General features: G+C 39.7%; 1 protein-coding gene across 1 annotated transcript in view; it reads right to left on the reverse strand.

Moving 5' to 3' along the window:
* The window catches only part of Enpp1 (ectonucleotide pyrophosphatase/phosphodiesterase 1), a 61024-nt gene that overhangs the window by 32845 nt on the left and 14605 nt on the right, over nucleotides 1-13574 (reverse strand). Inside the window, exons 2-3 of the mRNA XM_028766420.1 lie at nucleotides 2031-2103; nucleotides 704-820 (exon numbers count right to left, since the gene is read on the reverse strand). Of these exons, the coding sequence (XP_028622253.1) occupies nucleotides 704-820; nucleotides 2031-2103 (190 nt within the window). The remainder of the gene's footprint in view (nucleotides 1-703; nucleotides 821-2030; nucleotides 2104-13574) is intronic.

Consider the following 13574-nt stretch of genomic DNA (forward strand, 5'->3'; position numbering starts at 1 on the left):
GGGGCTACTCTCAGCAAGCTCAGCAAGCTGTCCTGCGGTCTTTGCCAAGTTGTTTGTGGTCTCTGCTAAGCTGTTTTAATTTTTACCCTTACAACTCCTATCTCAATTTTTTTCTGTTTCAAAGATTTTATTTTTAAAATGTTCAGTAAATAGGTAAGAATTCTTTCTTTAATAGATCCATAATGAAAATATTCACATTTTTAAAGTATTCTTTTGGGACTACATTTTAAAAAATTAAGCCACAAAGTTTTGTCACACATTAAATGTGTACACAATTTTTTTATACATAAAACATTTAACAGAGATGAAGTAAGTGAAGATTTTTCTTTAAGTGTTGAAAGGGAAAGGCTACAGTAGAAAACATGTACATTCTAAAGTAGAAAAGAAGAATCTAAGTTGAGTATGATAGGTATATGCTTTGAGCTCTGTACTCAGGGCAGAAACAGTTCTGTGAGTTCAAGTCTAGCCTGGTCTATATAGCAAGTTCCAGGATGTCTAGGGTTACATAGTGAAACCTTGTTTCAATAAACAAACAAATAAACAAAAGCTAATGAATGGTGTCTAGAAAAGAAAAAAATATTGAGTTAATCCAGCCACAGACAGGAAGATGCACAGCTTCTTGGAGATCTTTTCCTGAAACCTGTGACTCCACCCCTTCCCGTGACCACCCCTGTGTATAACCCCGCCCCTTCTCCCACCATACTTGGTTCCACACAGGTCTCCTGGAAATCCAGACAGCAGTTCCCAAGGCTGACACAGGCAGCATCACAGCGACAGTTGCTGAATGTCCTTTCAAAGCAGCGGCCTTTGCAACTTTTTACTGAAAATTATGAATAAGTCAGGTACTTCAATCACAAAATTACAAAATAGCATGCACCAGCTAAGGCACACCTGAGTCAAGGCGCCACCACCGTGGAGTGTAACTCACATTTGTCGCTTGGAAACCAGGCAATTTTACAAAGAGAAACTAAAGTGAGGAAACTAACTTTCCTAGAACTATTTGAGGAAGGGGGCGGGGCATGGTATCACAGTAACTGCTGTCATTTCATATGCATCTGGCAACTGTTAACACAGCGCACGCTACCCTGAACTCAGATTAAAATAGCTATCTTTTAGTTTCTTTGATATGAGGTGAATTAGTTCATTTTATGAAGAATTGCTTAGATAACACAAAAGCCCACCTTTTTGTTTGTATTAAGCTTGAGTGAATTTGTTCTAAGGTGTCCTAACCAGACAGGTAAAATTGGAATATTTCAAATAATCACTAAACATTTAGATGGGTAATATTATAATAGCAGGATAGTTGAACAGGACAAAAATATATTCAGTTTTGAAAACTGAATGACCAATATACTACCATATGGGGTACAGGGGGAGACACTACCAAATCAAAAGAATGACTACTGAAATTGCCTGTGTTTGGCTTTCATTATCTATAATGTGGTTTTTCAGTGTTGTGTAGAACCTGTACTTGATACGAGAAAAACACTATTAGAAATGTGATGATTTCATTACTACTTTGAAACTAGCATGGGAGAAATATCTAAAAACCCTCTTGAGATTCTGGTCCTTTAGAGATGCTAACTGGTCTCCTAGTAACCTCCAGAGCTGCTTTAGCAACCAACTCCTTGAGGCTTGGAGGAACCTCTGGTCATGTCTTCACGAGTTTTTTTGGGTTTTGTGGAAGGGATTTTTTTTTTTGGTCACAGATACTATTCCACATTTTAATATAAAAATTTGTAAGCAAAAAAAAAAAACCCAAAAAACTTTGTATGGCCAAAATAAGATAGGGCTTCAGGAAGAATGCCTAAACCAGCATCAAACTTAAGAAACAGTCAACATCTGTGGAGTATGCACAAGACTTGGAGGTTACAGTTATTTCAATCATGCCATAATGCTGAATATACACACAAATGCACATACACATACAATTATAAGTGTACACATATGCACATATAGAGAAACACACACAGACATATACACACAGAGAAGCACATAGGCACACATACCCACATTAATGCATTAATTACCTTCTTTGGAGCAGCTTGGTTTCAACCCAAATATACAACCAAGAATAGTTGTTAGCACGCATACTGACAAAACCTGCAAGGAGAGAAAAGGACCGTTAGTCTTCTGAAATCCTCCTACTCCCTCAATCCTCCAACTTCATCCCTTTCAGTGCTTCTGACTTTGCTAGTGAAGATGTTTCCAGATGTTGCAGCTGATCACAGAAACAGGTTCACTTTTTGAACATTTCAAACCACATACCTGTGCTTTAAGTCATGTTCTTAGAGTGTGATAAATGTCAGTCAGCAGCTTTCTAAATCATCCAAAGTTAATGCAATAAGGGAAACACTTGGCTTACACAAAGGAATTAGCTGGAAGAAAGTTGTAATCCTTAAAAGAAAAAATCTATTAAGAGACTCCACTTCCTATTGCCGTCTAGGAACACTCCAGGCCTCTTTTAACTATGAACTCCCAAACCTAAACCTAACACAGCACCCTCAGATGCACCATGCATGGTCACGGGGACGACCACTGGGCTGCAACATTGCCATGACCTGGCAGTGTGAGCTGGGGGGTAGAGGATAAGTTCTACACATCTGTTTATTCATCTATAAAAGAAGAATTCAACTGTACCAACCTCTCAGGTTCCTTCCAGGGTTTTTGTTTTCTCACCTTCTCCCTCCCCATGATTCCTGCCTTTAAAATGAAGTAAACTGAGCTGAAACCCCTAAGGTCAATAACAAATTTGGAAGGTCAGAAGACAAAGGAGGAAAATAATCCACAAAACAATCCCCCGCCCACCTTTTCAAGTTGGCATTTCCTTCAAAGCATTCTGAAATGTCAGCTCACAGGGCACGTAGGCATTCACAGAGAAAGGACTATGCACAAAAGTGCTATGTGACCAAGGGAAGAGTAAGAGCTACCTCCAGGACAGACTGGTATACAGATGATAGATAGATAGATAGATAGATAGATAGATAGATGGATGGATGGATGGATGGATGGATGGATGGATGGATAGATAGAGATGATACAGATATAGAGTCCAGTACTACTCCAATTTCATGTATCCACTGATGTATTATACATACTTATATATACTTGTATGTCTTATATTTGTATATATATATATATAGTCTTGCACAGACTTGGTATAACTATTAGCGTATCCATAAAAGTGGGGAATTATCAGAGGAAGACGTAAATAGTAACTACATAAGGACAAAAGAACAGAATAAAGTATCAGAAAAGGGTACTGACAGAATTCTCTGGAACTGTTTATATGACGACATAAATGTGTGATGCTACAGAAAGGCGATTAGTGTACATCTATTCTAAACACCAAAATTTCTTTTGCTGTAAACTATCCATATAGTGGATAAGCTAGTAAAACTACTAATCTATATTTCACACACTGTAACCACAAACACTAAAGCAGTAGAGAACTAAAGCTTGTCTTGTAGAATCCATCTAAAGCAGTTTTGACGTACGTGCCTGCTCCCCTCCCATCCTTTAGGTAACTTACAGTACGAAATAAAGATTGTTTCTGTGCTGTCGTTTTCCTTGCTAAGTTCACACTGCTATCCCACTGTGACCCCTCACTAATGACTTTACTGTCACTTCTCCTGGGGCTCCCCATTTTTACGGGTACAGCCACTCTCCTCATATACACCCATGGAACAGCCTTCACACCATTCCTCCGCCTTCCTGTCTTCATCCACCAAACTGTGGTAATGTCAACAATCCCACACAAGCCACGCCCTCCAAAACTGCATCTTTATTTTGTTTGAATTCAATTCCAGCACTGTCATTTTTCTGCTCATTTCTGCACTTGCTTTATAAATCAACTGCCTTTTCAATTACCCACTGTTATAGAATGTCACATAGGCATAACCCTGGCCGCCAAGGTAGCAACACAAACACTCGTTGCTGCCTATGAATGGACTGACTGACAGGTGCCTGTCGACCAATCGCTGATAGACTCTGAAATACTTGACAGGACTGGTTACTGACGATCTGCATCTGTAGTTCTCTGCCCACTACTGGGCTAGCAACAAAGTTAGTATGCAATTATTCAATGTTAATATACCTAAATTTCAAACAATATTGTTGGCAAGCCAGTGTTATCTAATTAAATCATGGCAAGTGAAATTGCAGGTATCAGAGAACCAGGAAAGCAGTACTGCCTATACAGTTACAGGCAGGCAAAGATTATCTGAGCGCAGTTACTTCAAAACTGTTTGTACTTGAAACAAAAAAGAACAGAATGGAAAAACTGGTTCAAAAAGTCACATTCTCTTCTCTACTGTGGAAGTATCTCCAGGAGCTGGTCTCAGAGAAGACTGATAAAACTTAAAAAAAAAAAAAAAAAAAAAAAAAAGTAAAGACCCACACATATGCCAAGAGCCTGGGTGGTAGGACTCAGAAGCAGCTCAAAGTTGGTCAAGCAGGGAGCACTGCTGGGAGTGAGAGAGTCATGGCGGAGCTCTGGTGTGACGAACCGGATGCAGACTGCACCGTGGGGAAGAGTGGCAGTAACATCAGAGATGGTGACAACCAACTGATCGGGAACCCGCAGGTTCAGGCAGCCCAGCTTGACCTATCTGGATCACAATGGACCTAAAGTCTAGGAATGGGGTGGGAGATTGGCTGAAAACTTGGCTCAGCCTGGGAACTCGGAAGAAAGAATCAACAAAGCAGAAACGCAGCAGCCTCGGGAGTCAAAGCGTGGGTGGAATAGCTAACTAGGATCAAGCTGACTTGAGCACTTGTGTGGGAGAAATGGAAGGAAAAGAACAGAGTGCAAAGAGTTGATTGTAAACAGCCATTTAAACTGTTCCCATTGGTTTAACCATGTTACAGGTAACCGTGTATACGTGACACCCTGCCCACTTATTAACTACCAGGAAGTACACACTTCTCTTTTCATAATTAGCACTTCATTGTCAAAAATTAAGTTCCTTGTAATTACATTTTATAATATAATGTGTAACAGAATTAAAACATGTATGCCTAACAACAAAATATTTTTCATGTATCCTTATATTTACAAAAAAAAAAAAAAAGCAAAATTTGCAGTGCCTGTCATTCTATTATAGCATACCTAGTTGAGATTTTAGTGGAAAATTTCCCTGGAGCATTTTCAGAACTGTGAACTCTGACTCAGTTTTTCTTCTTAATGTAGATTAATCTGAGGTCAAAGTCTGCCCGGCATTTATGTTAATATTCTTTATTATGTATATGAATGTATCACCTGCGTTTTTGTATATGCACACTGATGCCCACAGGGACCAGAAGATGACAGCAGATCCCTGAAGTTCGAAATGGCTGTGAGGATCATGAACATTCTGGGAACTGTACCAGGGCCCACCTCTCTAACCCTCAGCAAACTCTGTTCACCTCTGAAACAATTCAGACACTTTTGTATATCGGTATTTTCTATTTATAATTTGAATAATTCAATTTATATTTTGATAGTTTCTTGAAAATTATCAAAAAAATCCTGGAAATATGAGACACACGAAGTAAAAAAACAAAGCCATTGAAATGTTTTGCCTCTATGTTAAAGGATATTCATTTTTTAGCTTCCTGCTTGTTTAATAAGAGTCCTTAACTAAATCATTAGGTTTTTCTTTGCCATTAAGTGAGATAAAAAAAAACACATTTTCACAAACCTCATTCTTCTCACAGATTCCTTCAAATACAGTAGCATTAATTTTATATTACATGTACCTATAATTTGTGTGTGTGTGTGTTTGTGTGTGTGTACATGCTCCCGCATGGGGGTCAGTTCTCAACTTCCACAAGTGGGTCCTGAGGATTGAACCCAGCTCTTTAAGCTAAGTAGCAAGTGTCTGTTCCCACTGGGCCATCTTCTCAGCTCCTATTAGCATTATTTTAATTTTCATTATTATTTTTTAACAAGTATTCACCGAGATGTGAATGCCTACTTGTGTGTACTTCCTGCACTGATGGCCAGGACAGCAATGGAAGCAACTCTGAGCCTATGAAGAGATAAAATGTGAGGCAGGGAACACTAAAATAAATTAACACAAAAGAATTTCACAAGAGCTACAGTAGAAAAATGCAAAAGATGCTAACATACTGGTAGCCTCATGGAGAGCCAAAAGGAGAGGTAACAAGGCCACAAAAAGATATTTGGAAGGAAAAAGTGATTTCCTTCTCTCTCAGTGAACAAGTGCTTACCTGTCTGCAGTGTGTGACAAAATGAGATCCAACGAGAAGCACAAACACAAAGCAAACAGAAGACACTGGTGAGATCCTTCATCTCAGAGCAACTGTCTAGCGAGAACAACTCCAGAAGGAGCCTTACATACTAGCAAGAAGCAACAGTTGATCAACAGAAACGCAGTACATGCTACAGGATCTTCAAAAGCCCCATATAGGTATAGAATCTGAGAAAATAACACCTGTCACTTCCACAGCACACCCTAGTATTTTCTAAACTTTTATATTAAGTCACTTAATCCTCCCAAGAGCATTCTCAGAGTGATTATGATGATTGCACTGGTTTAAGGAAAGTGAACTAGGGAAAAATGAATAATTTATCAAGGGTATTTGAGTTTAATGTAAAAATGGCAAGACAGAAACTCAGTAAGGAGTGAAACACAGGGGTTATGGAAGAGACCTGGACTGTGGGGAGACCTTGAAGCCTTTAGCAGTAGAAGTAACACAGATGGATTGTTCTAGAAACTTCTAGAAAAGTCTTTCAGCAGCATCCTGGAAGGCTGTGGTATGAGTCCACATGGTCTCATACCAAGATGAGATGAAGCTTGTCTGCTTCACTTTGGAAGGGCACTGCTCTTTGCCCTTCTGGACCAGAGTCTCCTCTTCCTTAGGTTACGAGAAGCCAGACCTCACACATGGGTTTGTTTATTTGCCTGTCTCTGACTGACTGTGAGCTCTAGGCAGCTATAGACATATTTATTTACTTCTGTGCTTCCCACATCTAACAAGGTGCCTTGCACACATTAAAGCCCCAAGTCAAAAACCAGCAAGTGGTGCCTGAATTAAAACATAATTTGGGGAAAGAAGCAAAAATTCCCCTTTTCCCACATTTGACTTGACCCACTTGGTCCATTTGTTAAGGGTCTTTATGCCCAATCCATATAAGGGATACCAACAATGAATACATGAAAAAAATCCAAAATGGACAACTGTTGTATTTGCTACCCAAGTGTAACAGGTGAGAAAAGATGCTGATGTCTTATGGAAATGAATCAAAGGGATGCACTGTCTTTGAGACCTCTAACCTTAGGCCAAACTGCAAGAGAAATTAAAAAACAAAATAAAACCAACCCTGCAAGAACTCAGGCCTCAGCAGCGTTTTAGTCTTCTAAGACTCCTCCACTGGGGATGGCAACCAGAGGAAAGGGAATCCAACTTCCACAGGACACACAAAGGCTAATGTTTTATTGGAGATCTTCTAAATATTGTGAAGTTTAAGCATATATTGTAATCTTCCTCTGGAGTTCTATACAGGCAGGTGTCGATGCCCTCTGTGTCTATTCCCCACACACGGGCATCTCTCTTCCATTGTTTGACTTATTGATAGATGGTCCAGAGCTAGAGTGGAATTGTATGGTAAGGTACTTGTGTTACTGAAAATGGGAGAAAAAGGCCACAGCCTGAACAGGCACATCACCTGGGCAAACCTCATGCTTGGATCCCCCTCAAACACTAACACTGAAAAAGCACACACCAGCCTGGCAAAAAGAGCCCCAGCTTCAGACAGGATGGTTCAAAGCCAATTTAATGAACCAGCACTTACCTGAACAATGTGTTCCACTATGCAGTGCTAGAGACAGACCAGAGAACAGAACCTAGCCAGTGTCTCTATGGCTTATATTATGGCAACTTCTAGAAAAACTGGCAGCCATGAGGTCTGGGAATGGTTCATAGGATCACTGGGACTCTGGCTTCAGTTTTGTTTCATTTTTCTACCTATGAAAGGACCAACCCTTGAACATAACACACAAGAAGTTCCCAGACATGCCTGGGGCTAGAGGTAAATCAGAGTTCCCACGGAGAGCATCCAAGATGCTGAGAGAAGCAGGCCACCCAGGGAGTCTTCTGAGAGAACAATCTATCACACTGTTATGAACATTGAACAAAGTAGAGTTGGTTGGCATCCTTTCTAGATCCTGTATCAATAAATCAATCAATCATCAGTAGCCACACACCTTTTCAAAAGGACAAAAGAGGTAAGAAAGGAGATGGGGGAAATTCTGTGATGAAAGCACAAAATAAAGTTATTTAGTAGAAGCACTTTAGATTGCTCTTATGTGTCACTCACTGAGACTTGAACCTTTTCCTAAGGGGAAAGAAAGACAATAGTGGATATCTTCAACTTTCCCAAGCCCACCCGTCATGAATGAAGACCTTTGAAACGTAGCCTGCAGCTAATGGAAACCTGACAACAAAAAATCCCGTGCAAGCGTTTATTTACTAACTAAACACAGCACAGTTGGCTGGACTGGTCTTGTAGACAGAGCTCTATCAGATTATAAACTGCAATTAAGATTCAAAAAAGGGTGTTGATACCTTGGGTACTTGAGCCAACACCTTCATTATTATGTCTTTGCTTTTTGATGAACTACTCTGGTAAATTTGCACTTGAAGAAAGGACTCAGAGCCTTCCATTCAGAAAGCAGAAGAGCTGCAAATTATAATTTTAAAAAGATTTGAGAAGGATCAGTTAAAAGGAAATATCAAATTTAAAGGCTAGCCTTAAAAAATAGAAAAGAAACAATACAAACTAAACTATAAGAATATTCTTCAAATTATGGCCAGATCCAGTAAACAGAGCTCATAACTGTGGGCAGTCAGTCACAAAGGCCTCTACAAATGTCAGACCTCTAAGCTGAATTAAGACACAAACTACATTTAGGATGTGCTGATTCTGAGTAACGTGTACCTCTCCTCCTCCCTCCCTGATAAAATACAGCACTATCTATGAATCTACTTCTCCCTGACAACTTAATCTCTTATGTCTTGTAAGGGAGAGGGCTCTCCCTTGAACATGGACCACTAGAATTAACTATGAGGCCTCCAGCATCAGCCCTGACACAGAAGAGAAAGGTCACTGGGAGCTCACCTTTGTCATGTCCTTCAAATGAGAGATCTGTTGGGGAGATCTAGAGAGAACCAAGTTATCTGCTCTCCTCTTGTGTTCAATCACAATTTGTGTTTAATAAGTACCAAGTATCTTCAAAGAGGAGAAAATAAGTACTGTCTGCAGCCTCCGCCTCAGTGAGCAAAGGCTCCTCCAGTCTCTCCCTGTGTGCTCCCACAGACTATTTCTCTCTGAAGTTAAAGGCCCAAGAAGAAAATGTCCATCTGATAGCATAAAGTAACGTCTCAGCTCAGCTTTGATGTCATCCCTCCGTGACCTGTAAGCCTTCACTGAAGCCTGAGGCACAAGCATCAAGGCACTCTGTCAGTGACTCGAAACCCACAAAAGCAAAGCAGGATCAGTCTTCAAAAGGCTAGAAGGTACACCTCAGACGCAGCCTCCCACAGGAGAATTTCGGTTTATGCCCTCAAGGGTGGGTGTCCTGGATCAATCATGGAATCAGTAAATCTTACCAGCATGTTCTTGCTCTGATATTTTAAATGTCTTTTGTCTTCAATAGAACTTTTTGTATAACAAAGTATTTTTTGTGACCTTTTTTTTTTTTTTTACATAGTCTATTTATTTCTGATCCTGAAGAAGAGTTACCTATTCAAAAGAGAGATTTGGGGCTGGCCATATGGCTCAGCAGGTAAAGGTACTTCCTGGCAAGCTTGATAACCCAAATTCAATCCTCTGGACCCACAAAGTAATGGAAAGAACTGACTTCCACAAGCTGTGCTCTGACAGCCATGCACAAGCTGTAACAGGTTAATGTCACCTACACATAAATAAATAAATAAATAAATAAATAAGTAAATAAAGAAATAAATAAATGTAACATTTTTTTAAAACACAGTGAGCTTGGGGGGAGGTGTCCAGTAGAAGGAATGCCTTATAAAAAATAAAATGGTAGATGAAGAAAATATTGAAAGATATAAAATGAGACACTATAGAGATGGCTTAGTAGCTGAGAGTGCTTACCCAGGACCTAAGTTGACAAAGAAATCATGTGACCTTCTTTTGTCTGATAGTGAACAAGAAGACACTCCTCATTCCTACCCTGGAGGAAAGCAATCTCATTCCTACTTTGATGGAAGAAATGCAGTAGAACGAGGCCAGGCTTGTTGGGCGTTCACATTCAGTGCATTGTCAGTAGGTGTTCCCATATGGCTTACCTCATATCTGCCTACAATTTCAGCTCCCAGAAACCCACCACCTTCTACTGGCCTCCAAAGGAAACCCATGTACATACCAACATGTACACACATAAATAAAAATCAAAATGACATATTTTTAAAGATATAAAGTAAAATTACTGAAATGAAGTGTCTCCAAATTGTTTGAAAATGGGGAGGGGAGACAACAAAACCCAGAAATAGTATAGTAAATATTCTCTTTCATTTAAGGTAAAAATCTAGGATCAGTGATAGAGGAGCTGGCCCAAGCCTGAGACCTTGCATGTGACCCTCAGACCCATGTGGTAGAGGGAGAACTGACTCCCAGAAGTTATCCCCTACCCCCTTATGCATACACAAATGTTAATTTTCTAATAAGTCAAAAGCTATAAATCAATATTATTAACAAGCACCGAAAAGACTGATAACTGGAAATGGTCAGCAAAGATGAACAATGGACGTCTTCATCACGTCTTCACAAATGCTTCAGTTCGTTTGATGATCACTTAACTTACTCTAAACTAAAAATGGGACATCTTTTACCCTATGAGATTCCAATGCTACTAACTTACCTGATACATAAACACACAAAGACACGCACATAGAGACATTTATTGGAGCAAAATGATAACAGCAAAAATCTGCCAACAACATGTGATATTAAATGCATCCACATTCATACTCACTTCAGCCTTTATTAATTATTCCTGTCTTACAAGCCTTCAGAAACTAGCATTTCTCTTCCCCAGAGCAAGTCAATGAAACACTAATCTTTCTTTCTGGTAACTAGCCATAAAGAAATCATGTGACCCTCCTTTGCTGGATAGTGGACAATAAAACATAAGGAGTGTCTTACCTACCCTGGAGTAAGGAAATCTCATTCCTACTTTGAAGACAGGAATGCTATAGAAAGAGATAAGAGAGTTGCAGAAAGCCTTGCTGGACATCCACTTCAGTGTATTATCAGGAGATGTTCCTGTTTTGTCGGAGTCCAACAGCATTGTCCATACCTCAGTCATATATGAAGTGAAGTTTCCATAAAATTCAGAAAGACAATGTCCACAGAGCTTCTAAGACAAAGAGATTGGAAGAATCCTTACTTCCAGTCAGCCATCAGAAGCACAGGGTAAAAAGAACTTGAGGCTTATGACAGGTAAACTGGAATAGGTGCAGGTAGGGAGGAATGTAGGGTGACTGGGGATATGGGAGGCAGATAGAGAGGAATGTGGAGTGACTAGGGATATAGGAGGCAGGTAGGAGGGTGGGAGTGAGCTTAACCAGAGTATAGTACGTACATGTATGAAATGGCCAAAAGACAAATGCAATAAATAATATGGAAGACTTGATAAAAACAAAGAGAGAAAGTCAAATAAATTTCAGTTATTTTTTTTTCTTTTCACTGGCAACAGTATAAAGGTGATCAAGCAACCTTTAACCTTTGAGAAAGTCCCAGGAGTTGCTCAATCACAATAATACTGGCAACTTAAGGACAGATTTTACAAACAGGTAATGGATATGTGGGTTTATAATTAGGGAGGGATGACAGTTTTCCAACCATAATAACTTTTAATGTGTTTATTATGACTTCACTCAATTTAATTATACATGTTCATGTGGGTAAAGAATCTTAAAAGCATATTTATAAGAACATTTATGCTTAACCCTTTCAAATTTATTTTGATTTCTTAGAAAATGTATCTTTAACAAGTGCTATATGCTATTATTATTATTATTATTATCATAATTGTTATTATTATTATTACTACTATTATGAGGTGAAGAACAATAAAGAGTTAGAAAAAAAAGAACTTTGGATCTGAGGCTTAGTAACAAACTGTTTACCTAGTGTGTACAAGGCCAGGGTTTGATCTCCACATTATGCAAACAAAATCTCTATGATATCAGAATGCATAGTTGCTGTTCAATAGAAATTTTAAGACAACAAAAATGTTCCATATGTCTGTAAATTTCAATGTTGTAGTAAAACTTAGTACTGTACATTGTAAATGTAGCTTAGGTCATAATTTTTTACTGTATTTAATATTATTTCATTAGAATGTTAATATAATAACCACATGTGCCCACCCCATGGGGAGAAAAGTGGTCCAGAAATAGAAATAAGACAGTATATCTTGCTATACCCACTCTCCATTTTATTCCTATCACTAATGCTAAAATGATCTTTTAAAATGTAAATCAGACCTTATCTTGTTGTTAATACCAAAAGAAGAAAACAAAACCAAACAACCCTCAGAAAAATACTTCAGTACTTTCCAGTCACTCCGAAAAACCCAAACCCTTCAGATAAACTGCAAGACTTTGCCAGGAACTGGCCTTTGGACATACAACACATACATACACACATACAAGAGAGGGGGATGGGGAGGGAAAGGAGGAGACAAGCCAGGACTGGGACTGAGACACATGCTCCTCTCTCCCAGGGCCTCTGTGAAGGCTGCAGCCTCTCCTCAGATCCTTTTCTCCAGGCCTGTTGCCTCCTCATGCCAAGACCACAATCTTCTTACTCCCAACCCTCCGCCCTGTGTACAGCTCCTGGGCAGCATTTCCCACAGCTGCCGCTTGATAACTCCCATTTGTGATTCTTGGACAGCTATGTAGGCCCCAGGGTGTAGACTATGAGAACAAAGCGAGTATCTTCCAGGTGCCTGCACAGCACCAGAGTCCAGCCAGTCACACAGCAGTGCTACCCGAGGAGCTCCAACTTCTCAGTGAATAAATCACGAAGCATCACAGTAACAGTAAACACAAATTCTGCATCTGGAGTTTATCAGGGATGAAGGTGGCAACTGTTATCCCTTTTCATATAGGAAACTAAGACACAGGAATGTTGGGGTCTTGCCCAGAACACACAGCAGTTGTTGGCAGAGGTAAAGTTAACACCCCAGGATTCTGGTTCCAAAGTCTGTCCCCTAACCACTAAGTGCTGTGGCTTCCTCATGACTTAATAGCAATGGAGTGCTTTAGGGACATGGGAGATAGGCCAGAGAGCAGCAAAGAGATATTTCACCTGAGAAGTTGCCCTGAAGTAGATCCCAGGGAGCCTGGTGCTGACTGAGGAGAGAAGATGTAAAGACCACTCCCAGGAGACAGAATATAACCAGCTTGTGTAAAGTGCCGTGAAGCATGAGGTGAGACAGGCTGACCCCATGACAAGCTTCAAACTGGCAGTTCGGGAGACTAGCTTTCTTTTTTTTTTTTCTTTTTTTTTCTTTTTTTTTTATTGGATATTTTATTTA

The sequence above is a fragment of the Grammomys surdaster genome, unplaced genomic scaffold, assembly GCF_004785775.1.
Source record: "Grammomys surdaster isolate TR1022 unplaced genomic scaffold, NIH_TR_1.0 168, whole genome shotgun sequence".
Taxonomy (NCBI): domain Eukaryota; kingdom Metazoa; phylum Chordata; class Mammalia; order Rodentia; family Muridae; genus Grammomys; species Grammomys surdaster.